Below are 22,316 nucleotides of genomic sequence, written 5' to 3'. Positions count from 1 at the left end.
ATAGTTTGTCTTCTGACTTCAAATTAAACTTTCTCTCAGAACTCCATGGATTTCCAACATTGAGTATTGGTGAGAAGGCAACGCCTATCTGATATTCATTCCTTGACTTCCCTTCCTGTTCCTCAGCTCAATGATTCATCACAAAGAGCCATGTTTTGTCAGCATCCCCCCAGGCCCCCCAACATCTCCTACTAATCACTATCCCTCCAGTCCCCCAAAGACGATAACTATTTCTCTTATGATAATCACTTCCTTGCTTTTACCAGCAAAACATGAATTTTCAAGCTCCCTCCCCACAACCCGCATAGCTTATTTTTGCCTGGTTTTTGAAATCAGCTCTGTCTGACTTCTTTTGCTCAACATCACATTTGTGAGACTCATCTGTCATTGTGTGTAGCTATAATTCATTCTGTGTCATTGCTATAATATTCCTTTGCATGACTATATGACATAATGTTGATAGACACTTTGGCTGTTTTCAGTTTGCAAGTGATTACAAAAAAACATAGTCATAAATGTTCTCACACAGGGCTTGGAGTCCCCCTCTGCATGCATTTCTGATGAGGAGATAGCTAAGAGTGGGACTGCACATATTTTAGCAGATAATGCCAAACCACTCCCAAAGTGGTTTGTTCTACCAATTTCTAGGCATTTGATTTTTATGTATACTGACCCCGTGTCCTACATGAGGGTGAAGCATACTCATTAACAAACAGGAGCTGGGGGGCTAATCTAATCACAAAAGCCCTTCAGAAGCTGAGTTTGTTCCAGCTGGTGGGAAGGGGAGAAAGTCCGAGAGATTTTTATTCTGAGAAGGATTAGACATGCCACTGCTGCCTTTAAGATGGAGGGGGACATGTGAGAAGGAATGTGGGAAGCCTCACGGAGCTCAGTGGCCCTTGGCTGACAGAGAGCAAGGGACGGGGACCTCAGACCTCCAGCTGCAAGGAACTGGGTCTTGCGACTGCTTGGAAGCACATTCTTTCCCAGAGCCTCCATATAAGAATGCAGCCCAGCCAACATCTTGATTTCAGCTTTGTGAGATGCTGAGCAAGAACCCGGGCAAGGCTGTGCAGATTTTTGACCTACAGAACTATGGAATTATAAATGGGTGTTTTGTTTTGTTTTTTTAAAACACCAAGTTTGTGGTAATTTGTTATGCAGCAGTAGAAAACTAATACATCCTCTCTCCTGTATTTTCCTACACTTCTGTCTCTTCAGGCCTCATCCTGAATTTTTTTCCTGACCCATCTTTCAGATTGCTAAATCTCTCTCCAGTTACATCTAATATGCCGTCAAACCCATCCATCCTGGATATAACATCAGAGCTATTTAGAAGTCTGGATCCAAGAATGCCAATTTCCCCTGTGCATCTGTTTCTTTTCTGTTTGTGCTGGGTTGTGTGCATGTCGTCTTATCTCCCGTGTGACTGATTATTTGTGATTATGCATGGGACCTCACACTTGCAAGACTCCTTGCTATCTGGAAATAATCTGATATCCAGTATGACGCTGTCTTCCTCTAGGGAGAATTTAAATGCACTTCTGCTGGATACCTGGTGTGGTGGGGGGGAGGCACTAGCAATCTGGGTTCAATTCAGTTCAAGTTCAGCAACTTGAGATGATCTGAGGCTGAGTGGCAGTGCTTGCAAGGGTCTGTTTCTTTCTGGTTCATTCTCACCTCTTGGATGCAGTCCTTTATTGGCCCCAGCTCGAGGCAAAGGACGTTCACCAGGCCCCCCACAGGGCCCTGGGCTCCAATCCCTGTCTGCTAGTCCCCCAAGGCAATCCAAAGTATTACTCAATCTCTCAGCTGCCCACTCTAGAATTGTCAAATGTTCCCAGAGGAAAGAGCCCCAAATCCCGGGCTCCCCTCTCTAGGCTTCTGCTCTTCCCTGGATCCTGGCCTAGTAATTCTTCACTCACCTACTTGCGCTCTAGGTGCAAATGCTGAGCACATGGGTGAGGGCGGGAATGCTAGGAGCCAACTGGCACAATTGTTTCATAATTAACACCCCTATTTCTAGCCACTCGTGTCATCTTCATTTTCTGTATTTGTCATCTCTATACTCACAGCCTCTTTGGGGTTTTACTATAGATAGGTTCTCTTCCTTGTTGCAAATGTCTCGTCTACTTATTCTCATCTTCTCTGCTCTGTTTATCTGCATCCAGTTTCCAATTACTTTTTACATTAGAGAAACTTGTTAAAAGCTCTCCTGCACTGACTACTGCCCTCCTGTTCTCTGTTAGGTATCTAATCCATCACCTTAATCCAGAAGCTCTAAACCATTCGTTTTAGAGGTGAAACTGTTAAGACCCCCAAAGACACAAGGATTTGCCCAAGGTCACAGAGAACTCCTGCGATGTGGATCACAGCCGGCCTTGGAACTCAGTCCCCCCGAATCACAGCCTTCCTGCACTTTATGTTACAGACCTCCTTCATCGCAGAAATGTTGTTATACACGTCATATGTTTACTTACTTAGACCACTAGAGAGAAAATAAAATGGTGTTAAGAGCAGGCTGACATTCGAGGGGGCACAGAACTAGAGAGAGAAAAAGAAGTAAGAGCTAGACTAACCACTTCGTGCTCAGGTTGTTAACGGTCACTTCTAGGGACTGCCAGATCCAATATTAAACACTTTTTTTTTTTTAAGTTAGACACTTCATACAACTATCCATAAAACAATTTTCAATACTTTGGCTGAACAACTTGAGATTTTAGAAGGAGAAAGAAAAATCTGAATAGACATGAAAGAAATGTACACACAATTCCTACCACAGCTTTGAAATCTTGCAATGACTTAATTTTATGAAATACTTGTGAATAATCCAAAGTGATAAACATTTTAAAACTTACTTCCTAATTTATTTTACTAATATTTTTAATGAACAGCAAAAACATAGAAACAAATCAGACACAGTTGCAAAAACAATTAAAAATTAAGGAGCCAGAACATTTTACTCTGACCCCAGCTCTTCCATTTAATCCCGTAAGTACCAGCACCTTGCTTGCCTGCACCCCAGGACTAGGTCCCGTTATTAAGCTCTAGTTTAAACAGACAATGAACAAGTTTTATAAACCATACACTTTTGCTACTATATTTTATTTCTCAAAATGTAAAAACATGCATGCCCCCTGTGTTAGTTTCCTATTGCTATTATAAGAAATTACCACAAATTTACTAGTTTAAAACACAGATTTACTATCTTACAGTTCTGGAAGGAGAGTGTGTGTGTGTGTGCATCTGCACCAAATATGCACATCAATCAAGCATTTCGTTCAATCAGAGAGAAGGCTCTATTCTACTTTTTTAAAAAGATTTTATTTATTTGAGAGTGAGTGAGAGAGAGAGAGCACGAGCAGGGAGAGTGGCAGGCAGAGGAAGAAGCAGACTCCCCGCTGAGCAGGGAGCCCCATGTGGGACTTGATCCCAGGAACCCGGGATCATGACCTGAGCTGAAGGCAGATGCTTAACCGACTGAGCCACCCGGGCACCGCAGGAGGCTCTATTCTAAACATGAGCTGTGATTACCTGGGGACGTTTCATAGACGAGATCAGTCTTGAAAGATATAGTGTCTTGAAAGACTGGCGGATTTCTGAGGACAATCCAACCAGGACATATAGTGGGGACAAAAGTGATGGCCATGGGAAAGAACCTGCTATGTCTGCAGGGAAAGGAGCACTGGAGAGAACTGGTTATCTAGAAGTTAGGGCTTGATGGTGGGGATACTTGGGCCCTTCTGTCACTGATGGGAAGAAAGGGGTCTGTCTGGCATCATTAGTAGTTTCTTGCTCTATTCAAACAATGGAATGGGGTAAGACCCACTTTTCTTCTGAGGACCTTAAAGCAAAATGCCAATATCCAAGATGCTTTGCAAAACAGAGCCAGGAAAAAGTCCCCAGAAGACGTGGGAGAAGTCTCATGGGAAAAGTACTCTCCTCTCAATTTGAGGGTCACCACTGCTGTGGCTCAATGGGACCCCGAAGCCTCAAGCCCGGCAGGAAGGTGAGGAGCACCTGGCTGACAGCAAGTCGCACCAGCTCTGGGAGAGAGCAGTAATGGAGTAATCACAGAAACCATGTAGGCCCAAATCCCGGGATGGCACTTCATCTAAATAAATAAGTAAATACCCACTTCATTTAAAGGCTGAAAAATGAAACATCCCAGAAGTCTAAGCACGATTTTCGTAATTGTACAAACATTTCTTTTTTTTTTTTTAAAGATTTTATTTATTTATTTGAGAGAAAGAGAATGAGAGAGAGAGAGAGCCCATGAGAGGGCGGGAGGGTCAGAGGGAGAAGCAGACTCCCCGCCAAGCAGGGAGCCTGATGTGGGACTCAATCCAGGGACTCCAGGATCATGACCTGAGCCGAAGGCAGTCGCCCAACCAACTGAGCCACCCAGGCGCCCCTGTACAAACATTTCTAAAAGAAAACATCAATAATCTAAGCCAAGTTAACTAATCCCATTTCCATGCCTCCAGTAAAGTTAACCCAGCTAACAGGCTTTGATTTGGTAATGATTAACTGGCTGGGTTACAAAGGTAAGAGCATACTGACATCCAAGATGGTGAAATAAACTGTTGGCTGTGCATGGGCTCATTAAATTTTAATTAATTAATTAAGCTTAATCAGTTCTAAGTAATGACTTCTTTCTTGAGCAGAAAAGAACAGAAACCCAGTCTTTGATCTTTCCTTAGAATCAAAGAGATGAGGCTTAGAATGGTGTTAAAATTTTAGCCACGACAGAGGCGCCTGGGTGGCTCAGTTGGTTAAGCGACTGCCTTTGGCTCAGGTCAAGATCTCAGGATCTCAAGGTCCTGGGATCGAGCCCCGCATCGGGCTTCCTGCTCAGCGGGAAGTCTGCTTCTCCCTCTTCCCTTGCTGCTCCCCCTGCTTGTGCTCTCTCTCAAATAAATAAAATATTAAAAAAAAAATTTTAGCCACAACATACTGCTTTCTTCCTACCTTTCTGCATGTGAGATAAAAGTTGCTCCTATAAACATCAATAAAATTGTCATAAAATCATGTAAAGGAAAATATTAGGAGTTAAGTGAAATTACTGTTAAGATTCTGTGAATACATAAATTAAGCTACTACAAGAAAATGACAATGTATTTTATACATAATATAGCATGAAAATGTCATTATATAGGATACTATAGTATCAGGAGTTAAATATCCATCACGAATGACAAAGATCTTTGGTTTAAAGCACTGTCGAGTTTTCTTTTTTTAAAAAAACAAGTTTTTGAGGTGAGATTCACATACACATAAAATTAAGCATTTGAAAGTGAAAAATTCAGTGGTGTTTGGTACATTCATAATGCCGTGCACTCACCACCTCTGTATCTAGATCATTCCAAAAGATTTTCATCATCACAAAGGGAAACCCCAAACCCACTAAGCAGTTGCTCCCCACTCCCCTTGCCTCTGTTAACCACCAATCTGCACCAATCTGCCTCTGCCTCTATGGATTTACCTACTCCGATATTTCACGTAAACGTCTGGCTTCTCTCACGTAGCATGTTCTTAAGGATCGTCCACGTTGTCCCGTGTCCCAGCACTCCGTTCCTTTCTGTGAGTAACATGCCGTGTATGCACCCAACACAACTTGTGCATCTTTTCATCCACGGATGGACATTTGGGCTGTTTCTACCTTTTGGCTACTGCGAATACTGCTGCTACGAACATCTGTGTACAAGTCTCTGAACATCTGTCTTTAATTCTAGGAGTACTTCCTGGGTCACGTGGTGATTCTACGTGGAGGAACCGTCAAACTGTCTTCCACAGTGGCCTCACCATCTTACATTCTCACCACGTATGAGGTTCTAACTTCTTCACATCCTCGCCAACATTAGTTATCTCCTGCTGTGCTGACCATGGGCATCCCAGTGGGAATGAAGCGGTATCTCATTGTGGTTTTGACTTTCATTTCCCTGATGGCGAATGATAAGCACCCTTCCATGGGCTTATCACCTATTTACGTATCTTCTTTGGGGAAACGTATGTTCAAGTCCTTTGCCTCTTTTATAAAAAACTGGGTTGTCTTTTTTACAGTTGTAAGAGTTCTTTACACATCCTGGATACTAGACTCTTAGCGGATATATGATTTGTGAACATCTCCCCATTTTGTGGGTTGTTTTTTTCACTCTCCTGACAGTGTCCTTTGATGCACCAAAGTTTTTAATTTTGATGGAGTCCAATTTTTAATTTTGTTGCTCATGCTTTTGGTGTCCATTTCTAAGAATCCAAAGTCATGAAGCTTCCCCTGTTTTCTTCTAAGAGTTTTATGCTTTTAGCTCTTATATTTGGGTCGATGACCCACTCTGAGGTAACTTTTTACATGATGTGAAGTAAGGGTCTAACATCATCCTTCTGCATGTGGATATCCAGTTGTTCTAGCACTATTTGTTGAAGAGACTGTTCTTTCCCCATTGAATAACCTTGGCATGCTTTTCCTAAATCAACAGGCCATAAATGTATGGGTTTATTTCCGGATTCTGAGTCTTTAAAAAAAATTTTTAATTCTGAATTTTCCATCCTATAGTTCTGCCACTGCTTTTCCCAGAGGAAGTCTAGCTTATAATGGCATACTAGGAACTTTTGCTTCAAAACTAAAAATTTTTTAATGAAAAATACACATCCATAATGAATAATTTCATTATTAAACACCTCTTTAAAAAATAAAGATGAAAAGGAGCATATGCGACCTGGAAGTCAAAACCAATCTCTGTAGAATAGCATTTTATCAGGTAGCATGTGATTTTACTGTTATTTACCATGCTGTAATGAAGTCATTAATTTTAACTGCCTACCGTTTATGAAACCTTCCATTTTACAATGACTTATGAACGTCCAGTCAGCCGCTCGCTGCGGTTACTACATTAAATGTCCTTGGTAACAGTCTTGCCAAATTACCTGTGTCAAATGACCACCCGATTCCAAATCAAAAGAATGTTTTATTGTCTGGAACGTTTTATACGTATCGAAGTGTCCTCATTCGGACCATCCAAACTTCTCTTGGTACCCTAGATTTAAGTACCGATACAGCGTGCTATTTGGAAATTGAGATCACCATTATTTTAGACACACGCCTGCATTCCTTCCACACAGCCCCTTCTCCTGCATTAGTTTTTCTGCAAGGGTCTGAACTGTAACCTCCTCTTAGCTCCCGGGGCCTCCAACTGCCTAGGCTGAAGGAAACACCTGACTTCCCTGATCGCGGGTCTCTAAAACCGAGGATCCCATCAAACCACCAGTGCAGAGGCTCTAAACTCACAATCTCTACTGAAAACATAAGCTCCCATTCCAGAACATCCAGAAGAGTTCTCTCTTGCTTTTGAATCCCCTCTGCCTACGAGTGGTAAACACAGGGTATTTTGCTTTATCACAGTTTCTTTCAGAGGCAGAGACCATCTTATTTTTATTGACCCAAGAAAGAAAAAAGGAAAAAGAGAAAAAAAAAAAAAAAAGTCTTGCCCCGGGAAACTACGGGAGAAAAAGTCTGGGAAGTGCTGATAACTGTAGTCTAGAAAACACGTGAAAGACTTTACCTTTAGCTGGCCAGTGATGTCGCGGCAGCTGACTGTCTTACCATGCAAGAGACTAAGGTTCAGGGTCAGACCAACGGTTCTGACGGGCTGGACACATGGCTGAAGTCAGACACCAAGGAAGAGACGGCCAGCCCAACCCCTCACACAGCATCCCTTCCTGGTTAATCCATGGGGTGATAATGACACTGACTGGCCTCGTCCTGCCAACGAAGGGCAAGGCACTGCAGTGACGGCGCCTAGAAATGAATAGGAGTGATTGGGGGTAAAAGGGGGAGGGGGAAAGGTGGCCAGGATGAAGAAATGAATAAAACTCCAAATTTTTGTTACAACTCACTGTCATACCTATTACTCTAGTATCTAATGACAGGGGGGAATGGAAAAGAAAAAAAAAAAAAGAAAGAAAAAAAGAAACAAAGAAAAAAAAAGAAAAGCTGCTACCTATTTACATTTATGCAGCATTCTAAGAATTTAGGTTTGTATCCTACAACAGGACTACATATAACTAGAGCAAGAGGTTGACTCAATTTAGTTCAAAAACCTATTGCAAAGAAAAGTTTTCTTTTTTTTTAAATCATCGGTGTTTCTAAGTTCTGACAATTTAGTTTTTATTACGACAAAAACTCAATCCACGCTACTGAAACAGACCCTACTTACCAAACAATTCCTTGGGCTCCAGAGCCGATTGGCTTCAACTGCTGGTAACGTTTGAGGACCGTGAAGGTTGAGTCTGCCACCTGTACACTGTAAAACTGACTGTCACATTTACTGTCACTCATGATGTAGTATCATAGAATATTCCAGAGAGTTGGTACGGTCGTCGGGTTCCTTAAAAGAAAAACAGAATGAACATGCATTCTGAGATTACACACGTGTGGCTCACTCAAGAGTGTTGCAAATTGGCGTGTGAGACAAGGGGGCTGCAGGCTGATAAACTCGGTTGCATCAAGTTCTGAACTTCAGCAACATGCAAAAGAAAAAAAAAAAGGCAACAACATTTCACAGGTACCGAGCCCACCTAGGAAGGAAGGAATGCTGAGGCCCGGCATGACCACGTTTTAAGGGAACCGACGAGAAATAACAGCCTTTCTTGTACTTGTGCAGTTTGCCAGCCAGGACGAGATTATGTCACTATGGGGCTCTCAGCTCGCCTCCTGTCGGACCGGCGTATGCCAGGCTGTCTCAGGGATGAAGGCACTCGGGAGAGGTTTCAAAGGGATCCTGTCTACGATTCCTGCAAAAACCGCAAAGGGCCAGTCTTCTTCTAAGTCCACAAGTTCAGGTGAAGCAATGAAGCAGAAAGCAAGTCCTAGGCCAAAGTGACTGCAAACGGGGGAAGTTACAGAATGACGGGGTGCTGGGCCTGGTGACGTAGGTGTGTGTGTGCACGCCTGTGCGTGTCCTGGAGCTGGCCTGCGTTCCCCAAACCCCACATCTCTCTCAGGCTCAATAACCAGCTCTAGACAGAGAACCGTGGTAACCTACAGTCAATGACAGGGATGCTCTGACATTTATTCATGATAAATTAGTTCAAACTGGCAGTCCCAAGCAGCCTCTTGGTGGTTTAGGCAGTAGGCTGAGATCCCCACCCTGAGGAACCTGTGTGATTTTATACAGAAAACAAGCAAACCGGAATCAGCAGGCAGCTACATTGACTGGGTTCCCTGGCTCTTGGCTGAAGACATTTATTTAAAAGTCAGCAAGCTATTTATTTTGCTCTTTTTTTAAAAAACTAAAAAGCCAACAATCCAATCCTAGAGGTAAACACTATACGGTTTAAAAACCAGGAATTTAAAATTTTATTGCCCAGCTCCCACAAATTCTTGTTTGTTCTACCATCGAATATTTGACGGCAACCCGCTGAGTTTTCTGGAGTGATCATTTGTATTTTGACACACTGATGCCTGGAATTTCCATTAAACATGGAAATAAGTTGATGAATAACAAGCCTAAACAAAGAATTTAAATCAAGTGAATAGTTTCTCTAACTGACCACTCCTTCACTCCTCCCTCCCAGCTTTTTTTTTTTTTTTTTTTTTTTTACACCAATTCTCAGGGCAGCGGCTGAGACCCACTACACACTGGCCAGGCGGGGAGGACCTCCGGCCTGCACTAGACGAACCGACCACTGCTCATGACAACCCACAGCAGGATGACCAGCCCCTGGTACACTTCGAGCTACATGTGGCCATGCTGTGCTGTGGTGAGGAAGGGGCCCTAAGCTCCAGGAGGGTGGGGACCAGTCTGTCTTGCTTCCTGTGGTGTCTCACACTGCTGGGACGGGGCAACAGCAGAAGCATTCCAAAAGTTTACTGATAGATAAATAAGTAGATAAAGATACTGCTCCGACAGTATCTGATGATTCCCTCATGACACTGCTGCATTTTACTGACATCTGAAGGAATATCCATTTCTAAAGATTAATTTTTTTATAGTTTTTAGGAGGCTGAGACAATTCAACTCAACACCTACGGGGTGCCTTCGTACAAGACAGTGTTAAGTAATATAGGTGATAGAGCAATATCAGCTATTTTTTTTTTTTAAGATTTAATTTTTGAGAGGGAGAGAGAGAGAGCAAGTGTGGGGAGGGGGCAGAGGGAGAGAGACAATGTCAAGCGGACCCCCCACTGAGCGTGGAGCCCAACAGGGCTCTGGGTAACAGAGACGCTTAACCGACCGAGCCACCCAAGTACCCCAAAATCAGCTAGTCTCGAAGCTGCATATAATTCACTAGTTGAGGGAAGAAGTGTGAGGAATGACTCTGTTATCTATATTATAACACATGTTACAATACCATAAGGGCATAAGCAAAAAGGAAACCAAGTCAAAAGGCAAAAGAGGCCCTACGCACTGGCGGGGGTGCAGAGGACAAGGAGAACTTCCTGGAGGAGGTGGTATCTGCCCTGGACTCTTGCCAGACGGACAGCAGAGGCTCAGAGCTCGAGCTGACTGTGCTCAGACCTGGTGACTTGCTCAAATTGGCTATTGGGGGGCGAATGCAAAGGATCAGAGACAGACTCGGGGAAAAGGCAGGGAGCACTACAACCTGTTGTTTCTCAGCCCTACTGGTCATTCAAAAAGCACTTCCTGACACCAGCGTGGACAGTCCTGTGCCTGCCCTCGGTGAGCTGCCACTGCGGGCCGCTCAGGAAGAGCCCCGACACAAGGGGACCCCTAGACCCAGAGGACAGAGAAGGCCCTGGGCCGCGGGGAAGGGAGGAAGCATGTGCAGAGAGGCGGAGTATGACCAGTCACTGGAGATTTAGTTTTGCTGGGCAGTGGGGGAACGAAGCTGGAGAGAGAAAAGCAGGCCAGATCACCACGGGCCCTGGAAGCCGCCGGGAGCCGTCTGGGCCCGGGCCTGGGGGCCGCCGAGCCATCGAGGCAGAGAGGCATGTGCTCCGATGTGCTGTTCAGAGTGGTCATTTGGGAAGCTGAGAGAGGGATGGCTCAGGGCGCGCAGGGCTGAAGACAGGGAGACCTGGCAGAACAGGGCAGGGGTGCGGCGGGTGTGGGCGAGAAGGGGATGCACGGCTCAGAGGAAGCATGTACACGAGCTGGAGAACATGAGGGGAAATCCGGTGAAGCAGCTGGGCCGGGGGCCCGCACGCACACGCACTCTGCGAGTCTGGCTTCGGCTGGGCGCCTCCGCGGGGCCTGAGGGACGGGCAGTATGACAGCCACAGGCCGCTGCTGAGCTCCAGGACCCACTCCTCCGTCCTTCCGCTGAGGCCCGGACAGATGGCTGCCCAGCCCCAGATGAGGTCGGACTGCGTTCCTGGCAGCCAGGTGTGGCCACACGACCAGCTTGTGGCGGCTGAGCTGTGAGCAGAGTGATGTACGCTACTTCAACAGCAGCTTTTCTTTCTTTCTTTCCTTTCTTTCTCTTTTTCTTTTTCTTCTTTCTCTTTCTTTCTCTTCCTTCCTTCCTTCTTTCTTCTTTCTTTCTTCCTTTCTTTCTCTTTCTCTCTCTCTCTTTCTTTTTTTTAAAGAAAGCTGCTTGCTGTCCAAAGCATCTTTCTCCCTCGCTGATGGCTGGGGGACAGCTGTCATAGACCCAGAGATGGCAGTCATGTGAAGGGGGTAGAGCCGCCCACCAGCCAGAGTCCTGAATGACCTTGCGGCACCGAGCCGCCCCCCACCCCGGTCCACCTGCCCACGCGGAGGCTGGCGTGAACTAACGTCCCCCTCGTTGAGCGACCCTGAACTTTCTCTGCTACAGTTGCTGGGACCTGTGTTCTAACTGTCACACTGTTAGGTTAGCTTTTGTGGATTTGGGGAGAACATCACGTCATTAGGTTCGAGAACTGACAGATTTCCATCTCAAGATTTAAAATAATTTTTAAATTAAAGGACGTTGCGCTTTGTAGGCAAAAAAAAAAAAAAAAGAATCACCTAAGAGAGAAGCTGTCAAAGCCGCCTTCTCTGTCAACCTTGGGATTTGTGAGTGTGAGAAAGCACCTCGGGGCAAGCCGAGAAAGCCGGTAATTTAGCTATTAATGAAATCAACTCGGTTGAGATTGTATTTCAACAAAATGGCCGTCAGCTGGGTTTCAGAAGACAGTTTACAAACTGGGAAGCGTACGAATTCTTCATACAACCACATTACCAACACACTGAAGGTGCACTCACTGCCTTCACTTTCCTCACCAGTGGGTGCTGGTTCCCCCCCTGGGCTCCCCGCAGTGGGACCCAGTCCCCGCCCGCGCTGCTTCTGCACGGTCACTCAGTTTCTGCAGGTCTGCCTGTGTCTCCTTCCCCCAGCCTGGGAGCACCTCAAAAGCAGGAGGGTCTGTCTTCCCTCTCACACATCAAGAAATTTAAGGAAATGTCCAATGTCTACAACGATCCACTTAAAAAGCTCCTTGGGGGACAAAGGGGACACACCCTGCTCCCTGGGTTCTTCAGACCTGCACACGCTGGGCGGACACCTCAAGGGAAGGAGTCGGCCCAGCCTTTGCTAAAGGCGTCTGGCTCACGTCCATGCCCTTCCCCCTTCACCATGCTGCTTCAGTGAATCCTTGTTGAATGAAATGCTCTGATCTAAAATCCCTATTTGTCTAAGACCGAAGACTCTTGTAGAATCCCTTCTAGGAATTCTGGAGTAAAATCGACCCACTCTACAGATAAACACTGGGGTAGGAAGAACATTCCTACTTGTTTAGAGCCTAGAATAGGAAATGCTTAAAAAAAAAAAAAAATTCTCTAACTCTAGTATTCTTCTAGACACAAGCAATTCAACTACTGTAAATATGATATTAGTGTCCGAGTCCTATGGGGACATCAGCTACCATTCGCTGAGACCTCCTGACATTTCATGAGGGCCTCCTGCGTACCAAGCACAAGGTAAAGGGTGTCAAGAGGGCACTAACCAGATAGTCCCTTCCCTCGAACGGCCAAGAGCATAATCATCACACCACCTAGGAAGTGTCCTAGGGGTAGACGTGGGCCCAAGGGCAGGGGCCCAGCACAGTGGTGTGTTGGGGGGGAGCCAGTGAATGAGGAGAAGGGCGTGTGTGAGTGAGACATGGATATAAAGGAAGGTTTCCAGGAGGAGTCAAGACCTGAGTGCAAGTTTGTTCACAATATCAACCCAGGGGTGCAGGAACAGGGCTTCTCATTCGTGCTGGCAAGCACTGTAAATTGGCGATACATTTTTGGGGAGGAGAATACGTAATATCTAATGAAAAATTTAAAGGCACGTGACTCCGAACCTGGCAACTACCATTCTATAAATGTATCAGACAAACATATATGTATAAATACTCAAAGATATTTGTGCAAGAATGTTTGTGGCACTTCTGGTGACTGGCAAAACAAAACGAGAAATAACCTAAAATGTACACTTGGAATGAGTGAATAAATTATGGCATAAAAGCACAATAAAGCCATTAAAAATAATGCAGGGACTTTGTGTACTGAAAAGGAATGATGTCTAAGATATGTAAAGGCAATAAAGCAAGTTGAAGAGAGCATGTAGTAAATGTCAGTCTATGGGAAGGGCCCCTCGCGTGCACACACACACACATAGTATGCTAGCAAGTGCAGAGACGCAGGGGGAAATAAGACTTTCACTCTTCCCATTATAACTTTGGTAGTTTTTTTTTTACTCATGCACATACTCCACATTAAAAAAAAAAAAACAACCCAAACTAAACCCTTGTAAATGAAAAGCTGAGACCTAACTGTAGCGTAGGTTTGGGGCAGCTGAGACTGGAAGCAGGAGGGTGGGCCTGGCTCTCAGCTGCAGGGTTATAAACGCCCCCCTCACAGCCTGTCGGGAGCAGTACTGCCCCCACACTGCAGATGAGGACAAGAGCTAGAAGACAGTCACGAAGCTGCCCAGATCCCCAGCTGGAGGGTGGCACAGCCCGGGTCTCAATTTAGGTGTGTCTGACGACCCTATTCACGTCCTCCCCAATACGCCATTCTAATTAATATCTGTCACTGTATTTAGAAAGTGAAGTGATGTGGCCAAGGGCTGGTCAGGACCAGGCCAGGAAAAAACACAGGCCTTTACATCTCGTCCTGCTGGCTTCACTCCACCAAGACACTTTCTTCTTCTGATGATGATGAGTCAGTCGCCCACAGACTCAGGCCAACCTTCAACCACACGAATGGTTCAGGATACCCAAGACATGCAAAATCTAAATTAACCAACTGCTGTGATTAAAAGCAAATTTTTACAGTCACCCTCTTGGTTTCAATACTTGCTACTGAAGTTTTTAATCAAATTGTTTTTTTCCTCCTTTAATTCTTATCAAAAACGGCATAGCACAACAACTCCATCCTTCTTTGATAATCAGGAGCCTTACAGCATCCCAGAGTCATCCTTCCGGACGTCAGTTCTCAAAATACACTACAAACTGTGACAGAGGACGACCTCTCGTGTTGGTGATCACAGCACCCACGGCTTGATCCGGAGGAGGGGTCCGTTGAGGACTCCTCCCCATAGGCCCCCTGCAGGGCCCCGGGCCTGTCCGTGCCCCCGCCCCGTGCTCTGGTTAGGGCGTTCTCAGTGCTCCCTCGCCATGGCAACCGCCCAAGTGCCTTCCCCGCCTCCATTCCTGCTACCTCCGAACCACTGTACACACGCCATTTAGAAAGGGAGATCTGCCCGCATAAAACACTACACGGAGGGCGCCTGGGTGGCTCAGTCGGTTAAGCGTCTGCCTTTGGCTCAGGTCATGATCCCGGGGTGGTCCTGGGATTGAGCCCTGAGTTGGGCTCCCTGCTCAGCAGGGAATCTCCTTCTCCCTCTCCCTCCCACCCCTGTTGTGCTCGCTAACAAATAAATAAAATCTTAAAAAAAACAAAACAAAACTGTACATGGATGCTCACAGCACCTACATTTTTAACAGCTCAACACTGGAAACAATCTAGGTGTCCTTCAGGGGGTGAATGGTTAAGCAAAGTGCTGTCCACCCATACTATGGAACACCAGTCAGCAAGAGAAATGAACCAACCACTGATACCCTCAACACCCCAGGGGGATCTTAAGGACATTATCCTTAAGTGAAAAAGCCAATCTCCAAAGGTCCATACAGTATAATCCCATCTACACAGCACTCTTGGAATGACAGAATTACAGAGCGTGGACCAGATTAGAGGTTGCCAGGGTTATGATGGTGGGGCTGGGGGGGGCGCTGTACAGGGCAGCACGAGGGAGATGTCTGGCATGATGAAACGGTTCGGAATCCTGACTGCGGTGGCGGTCTTTGTACCAACCTCTGCATGTGATAAAATGCCACAGCACTGTACGCACACACCACCCATGCCACGCTCCTGGCCTTGACATTGGGCTGCGGTCAGGGAAATATACAACCAATGCGGGAAACTGGGTGAAGGATGCATGGGACCTCTTTACCATTTTTACAATTCCTTATGAACCTAGAATTATTTCAAAATAAGGAATTAAAAGAGAGAGGGAGAGATTTGTTGAACATGCGCAGTGATCATACTGCTCTCTGGCTTAAATTCCTTTGGTAGTGACCGACTGCCTGGAGAGTAAAGCTTGAATCCTTAGCGCAGCAGAGGAGTTCACAGGACCCGTGGCCCACTCTCAGGCAATACAGAACCCCCTGAGACCCCGCTGACGCCCCGGCTCCCGCACATCTTCAGGCCTCTTCCTGAGCTGTTTCATCTGCCTGAAGTGACTCCCCTCCCCATGCTGTTCTCCTGGCCAAACTTCATCCTCCTTCCAAGTCTTGTGCACGCGCCTGCTTCTCTCACAAGCTTTCCTCTGTAGCCTCTCCCTTCCAGCGGTGCTGGGCATGCCCCCGTGTCTGGCCTCCCTTCCAGCGGTGCTGGGCATGTCCCCGTGTCTGGCCTCCCTTCCAGCGGTGCTGGGCATGCCCCCGTGTCTGGCCTCCCTTCCAGCGGTGCTGGGCATGCCCCCGTGTCTGGCCTCCCTTCCAGCGGTGCTGGGCAGGTCCCCGTGTCTGGCCTCCCTTCCAGCGGTGCTGGGCACGCCCCCGTGTCTGGCACCACAGCCTATATCCCTTTTACATTGCACTGCACGTCTATCTCCACTTCCTGCCCTCCTTAAGGGCAGAAAATGTGTCTGATTCACTTCCTAATCCTCTACTAATTACACAGTGGGTGTCCAGTAAATGTCTGTTAAAGGCGAACCTAAGCGGGAGAAGAAACGTGGTAGGGCAGTGGGTGCTGTGGTTAGCATCGGGGCTCAGGAATCAGAGGGCAGGCTCCTGGGCAGACTCCACTAAAACACGGTTAGAATAAAACAAACTCTGTAAAGATGCAGGATACACATTCAACGCACAAACATCTTTGGCGTCTCTATACACTGGTGAACTCTCAGAAAGAGAAATTAAATGATGCTTTGGGTGGCTCAGTCATTAAGCATCTGCCTTCAGCTCAGGTCATGATCCCAGGGTCCTGGGATCGAGTCCCGCATCGGGCTCCCTGCTCAGCTGAGAGTCGGCTTCTCCCTCTGCCTCTCCCCCTGCTTGTGCTCTCTCTCTCTGTCAAATGAATAAATAAAATATTTAAAAATAAATAAATAAATGATGCTTTCACAACTGCATCAGAAAGAATAGAATACCCAGGAATAACTTTAAACAAGGAGGTGACAGACCTCTATTCTGAAAACTAGAAGACATCAATGGAAAAAATTAAAGACACAAATAAATGAAAAGATATTCTGTGTTTCCGGATTCGAAAAAAATCAATATTGTTAAAATGTCCATACTCCCCAAGGCAATTTAAAGATTCAATACAATTCCTATCAAAATTCCAGTGGCAGGGCGCCCAGGTGGCTCAGTCGTTAAGCGTCTGCCTTTGGCTCGGGTCATGGTCCCAGGGTCCTGGGATCAAGCCCCGCGTTGGGCTCCTTGGTCAGCGGGAAGCCTGCTTCTCCCTCTCCCACTCCCCCTGCTTGTGTTCCCTCTCTCGCTGTGTCTCTCTGTCAAATAAATAAATAAAATCTTAAAAAAAAAAAATTCCAGTGGCATTTTCCACAGAAATAGAACAAATAATCCTAAAATTTGTATGGAACTACAGAAGACTCTGAAGAGCCACAGCAATTTTAAGAAAGAAAAACAAAGCTGGAGGCATCATGCTCCCTGATTTCAAAGCTATAGTAATTAAGTATTACAAAGCTATAGTAATTAAGACAGTATGGTACTGGCATAAAAACAGACACACAGATCAATGGAACAGAATAGAAAGCCCAGAAATAAACCCACACATATATGGTTGATTAATTTACGACAAAAGGAGCCGATGATATACCATGGGGAAAGGACAGTCTCTTCCATAAATGGTGCTGGGAAAACTGGACAGCCACATGCAAAAGAATAACTCAACCACTCTTACACTATACACAAAAATTAACTTAAGATCGATTAAAGACTTGAGCATAAATCTTGAAACCACAAAATGCCTAGAAGGAAACATAGGTGGTGAGCTCCTGGACATTGGTCTTGACAATGATCTTTTTAATCTGGCACCAAAAACAAATATAAACAAGTGGAACTACATCAAACTAGAAAGCTTCTGCACAGCAAAGGAAACCATCAACAAAATAAAAGGCAACCTACAGAATGGGAAAAAATATTTGCGAATCATATATCTGATAAGGGGCTAATATCCAAAATATATAAGAAACCCACACAGCTCAACGGCAAAAAACACAAACAATCCGGGGCACCTGGTTGACTCAGTGGGTTGAACGTCCGACTCTTGGTTTTGGCCCAAGTCCTGATCTCAGGGTCGTGGGACTGAGCTCCGAGTGGGGCTCCATGCTCAGCAGGGAGTCTGCCTGAGATTCTTTCCCTCTCTCTCTCTCCCCCTCTCTCTCCACTCCTCCTTCCCACCCTTGCTCAAGCGCTCTCTCTCTCTCTCTCAAATAAATCTTTAAAAAAAAAAACACGAAAAAACCACAATCTGACTTAAAAAATGGGCAGAAGATCTGAATAGTTTTCCAAAGAAGACATGCAGATGGCCAGCAGGTACATAAAAGATGCTCAACATCACTAATCATCAGGGAAACACAAATCAAAATCACAGTGAGATATCATCTCAGGCCCACTAGAATGGATAATATCAAAAAGACAAGAAATGACAAGTGTCGGCGAGGAAGTGGAGAAAAGGGAACCCTTGTCTCTGTTGGTGGGAATGCAAGCTGGGGCAGCTCCTATGAAAAACAGTATGGAGGTTCCTCAAAAAATTAAAAATAGAACTACCATTTGATCCAGCAATTCCGCTTCTGGATATTTATCCAAAGAAAACAAAAACACTAACTTGAAAAGATACCTGCAACCCCATGTTCACTGCAGCATTATTTACAACTGCCAAGATGCGGAAAACTGCCAAGATGCCTAGTGTCCATCAATGGGTGAGTGGATAAAGAAGATGCTGTTGCTACTGGGTATTTACCCCAAAGATACAAATGTAGGGATCCGAAGGGGTATGTGCACCCCAATGTTCATAGCAGCAATGTCCACAATAGCCAAACTATGGAAAGAGCCAAGATGTCCATCAACAGAAGAATGGATAAAGATGTGGTATATATATACAATGGAATATTATGCAGCCATCAAAAGGAATGAAATCTTGCCATTTGCAACGACATGAATGGAACTACAGGGTATTATGCTAAGCAAAATAAGTCAATCATAGAAAGACATGTATCATATGACCTCACTGATATGAGGAATTCTTAATCTCAGGAAACAAACTGAGGGTTGCTGGAGTGGTGGGGGGGTGGGAGGGATGGGGTGGCTGGGTGATAGACACTGGGGAGGGTATGTGCTATGGTGAGCGCTGTGAATTGTGTAAGACTGTTGAATCAAAGACCTGTACCTGTGAAACAAATAATACATTATACGTTAAAAAAAAAAAAAAAGAGAGAGAGAGAGAGAGAAGATAGTAGGAAGGGAAAAATGAAGGGGGGGAAATCGGAGGGGGAGACGAACCATGAGAGACGATGGACTCTGAAAAACAAACTGAGGGTTCTAGAGGGGAGGGGAGTGGGGGGATGGGTTAGCCTGGTGATGGGTATTAAAGAGGGCACGTATTGAATGGAGCACTGGGTGTTATACGCAAACAATGAATCATGGAACACTACATCAAAAACTAATGATGTAATGTCTGGTGATTAACATAACATAATAAAATAAAATTTAAAAAAGATATGGTTGACATACACAATCGAATATTACATAAAAGAAGGAAATTTGCCATTTGTGACAATATGGACAGACCTCAAGGGTATTAGGCTAAGTGAAAGAAGTCAGACAGAGAAAGACAAATTCTGGGGCACCTGAGTGGCTCAGTCGGTTAAGCATCTGCCTGCAGCTGGGGTCATGATCCCAGGGTCCTGGGATCGAGTCCCGCGTCCAGCTCCCCGCTCAGTGAGGAGTCGGCTTCTCCCTCTCCTTCTGGCCCTCCCCCCGCTCATGTTCTCTCTCTCTCTCAAATAAATAAAATCTTAAAAAAAAAGACAAATACTGTATGATCTCTCTTATATGTGGGATCTAAAAAACAAAACGAAACGAAAACCACCAACCTTATAAAGAGAACAGATTGATGGTTGCCAGAGGAGGGGTTGGGGCAGGAGAAATGGGTGAAGGGGGCCAAAAAGTAAAAAGAAAAAACATGTATTACTATCTTCTAAATTATAGCATACAGACTTAAGATCTAGAATCAATATGTCTTATAAGAATTGTCAAAATAGCTGTCCAGATTGGGATTTCTAGATTTCTCTTTAGATACTTAATTGTGACACATAATTGCACAATAAAGATAACTATTTAAAAAAACAGATTGGAAATCTGGGGTCAGAGGGCAATGGGCCTGCCACCTAGCCGGACAATCCTAGACTACACTCAGGGATGTAAAACAGGGATGAGCATTGAATCAACCTCAGGGGACAGTGAGCACAGTGCCCAGCACAGGGCAAAGTCTCAAAGTCAGCTGACATTAGGACAGAATCACCACACCCATTCTATTTACTGCTCCCCCAGATAAACATCTGCATTCTGAAAATGTGAACCAAACTCTGCTAAGGGGGAAAGCGGATGACATGGCCATTACTGGGTTAGCATCTCGGGCAGAGACAACAGACAGGAGACAATGCACAGAATTTACTTTTCATTCGAGGTTGTGCCCAGCAGGTGACGTTTAAGGACATCTGTTGAAGACATCTGCTTCATAAGAGATGCTGTGTTTTAACTAGAGAGTCTAGTTAAGAGTTGGTGAAAGAGATTTTAATTTTAGAATCAGAGCTGGTGGATTTATTACCTGGGCTGCACCCTTAGCCTTAGATATGCTAAAATCAAACTAGTAGCAGCATTGATTGAGATACAACTTGCTACTGGGTAGCAAGTTTTTTAAAGGAAGTTCTTTTGAAAGCAGTCATTATTTCTCATTCTTTCTCTTAGCATCATTGTGGGGGAGGGAGGATAAAATTGTTTTTTTAAACAAATCCCCAAGTTTTTCCTATCCTGGCCTATGGAAAGACAGACGTTTGGCATACCACTAAAAGGTGTTCACACTGTTCATTCTCCTCACAGACAAAAAATTCACCTATAGAAACGCTTCAAATTGCAACTTCAGAATAGGCAAGAACCCATTTAACATAAAGGTAGTTAATGCCTCATTTTTAAGAAAAAGGTAACAATCTCATTTGTCATCCCTGTATCCTTGGAATCCAATTTTACTATTTCTGAAAAGTTTCAGAGTGTGTAGTCTTCGCTTAAGAAAGATACTAAAGTAAAATTAGCAGAGGGCAGAAAGGGAGAGTGGAATATTTTATGGGACCAAAAAACAAAAACAAACGAAAAACCCCAAATGCATTAAATAAAATCAAATTTGTTGAAATTCACCTTCAAATCTTTAGCTATAACGAAGTCCTATGTTAAAATGGTGACTACTCTTGCTCATTATTTTTCTATTAATTTATACCCCAACATTTTCCAAGGAGGATTTGAGGTATTGATTAAAAATAATTTAACCGGCAATTCAAAGGCCAATATAAAATCTAAAACAATGAGCTTTTGTTGTGCAAAAAGATATATAAACTTGCCTCCCAAGTAATACAACCCTTAATGAATCAATGGGTCTAGGCACTGAGCATCAACAGTTTGCTAACATCACAGCGTGGGCCTACCTGCCTCTAGATGGAAGAGAGCACCCCACCTAGGGCATCCTGAATCTGACCAAGCCGCATCTACATTCAACTACGAATTTTCAGGAAATACAGAGAAACATGTCAAATTACATTACAGAGATGCAGTCAGGAAAACCCCAGCCATGGCAATGCTACGGAACAACCAACTGCTTTAACAAATAAACTACAAGGAAAACAACAAAGAAATAGAGGGGGAATCTACAGATTAAAAGAAACTTAGGAGATGTATCAACCAATCACAATGTATGGACCTCATCTAGATCCTGATTCCGATAAACAAATTGTTAAAGAACCATAAAATGTATGGCACAACTGGAAATTTGAATACTGACCATTTGCTTATATTAAGGAATTATTGCATTTCCAAGTTTAAAAGAGTCCTTATCTTTTAGACATATATACTGAGATATTCATGGATGAAATGACATGACATTTAGGTTTCGCTTCAAAATAATATGGGGGGGTGAGGGCGTAAATAGATGAGCTGGGAGTGAAACAAGATCAGGGGGAGTTGATAACTGGAAGCTGGATACTATCGTTTAATTTTGTCTATGTTTGAAAGTTCTCATAAAAAACAGTTAAGATGAAGACTGACCTTGAAACTAGTTCACACAATCACAAAAGGCCAAGTACATATTTAATTACTCTTCAGGAAAATGATGTAAAAAAAAAAGTCCTCTTCTTAATCAGTGGAGAAGTATAGCTACATATTTAAACCACAAATAGCTGCCCTACTGCCAAATCAAGTGTTAAGAAAATGTGGTTTCTGTTTTACCTTATGCATTACAAAAACAACTGCTTTCCTTGCTGTTAATTGCTTCATCTGGCACTTTTCTTTATCCAGAAAATTAAGAACATTTTATCTTAAATAGACAAATTGAATATGCCCTCCAACACTTATTTTAAACACATTTTAATCTGTCCTGGCATCCCAAAAATTAAATCCTCAGGAATATCAAAGCTCTCCAGAGAAGACTATGCCAAAATAGGATTATTTTTAACCCTGCAGGATCCTTTTGAAAAAAAAAAAAAAAAGGGAGGGGTGCTAAATGGAGGCAAACATCTAGATTGGATGTTGTTCTTTCAGAACAAATTAAAAGCCAAAA

General features: G+C 44.3%; 1 protein-coding gene across 4 annotated transcripts in view; it reads right to left on the bottom strand.

The window, feature by feature from the left end:
* Window positions 1-22,316, bottom strand: part of MAPK9 (mitogen-activated protein kinase 9) — a 52,268-nt gene that overhangs the window by 27,708 nt on the left and 2,244 nt on the right. For all 4 annotated transcript variants that reach the window (XM_032395685.1, XM_032395684.1, XM_032395683.1 and 1 more), the window contains exon 2: window positions 8,214-8,384. In XM_032395685.1, coding sequence (XP_032251576.1) covers window positions 8,214-8,335 — 122 coding nt within the window. In that variant the 5' untranslated portion in view covers window positions 8,336-8,384. The remainder of the gene's footprint in view (window positions 1-8,213; window positions 8,385-22,316) is intronic.

Source organism: Phoca vitulina, unplaced genomic scaffold (genome assembly GCF_004348235.1).
Source record: "Phoca vitulina isolate PV1807 unplaced genomic scaffold, GSC_HSeal_1.0 scaffold87, whole genome shotgun sequence".
NCBI lineage: Eukaryota > Metazoa > Chordata > Mammalia > Carnivora > Phocidae > Phoca > Phoca vitulina.
Note: the sequence above shows the minus strand (reverse complement) of the source record. Positions and strands in the feature narration are given on the sequence as shown.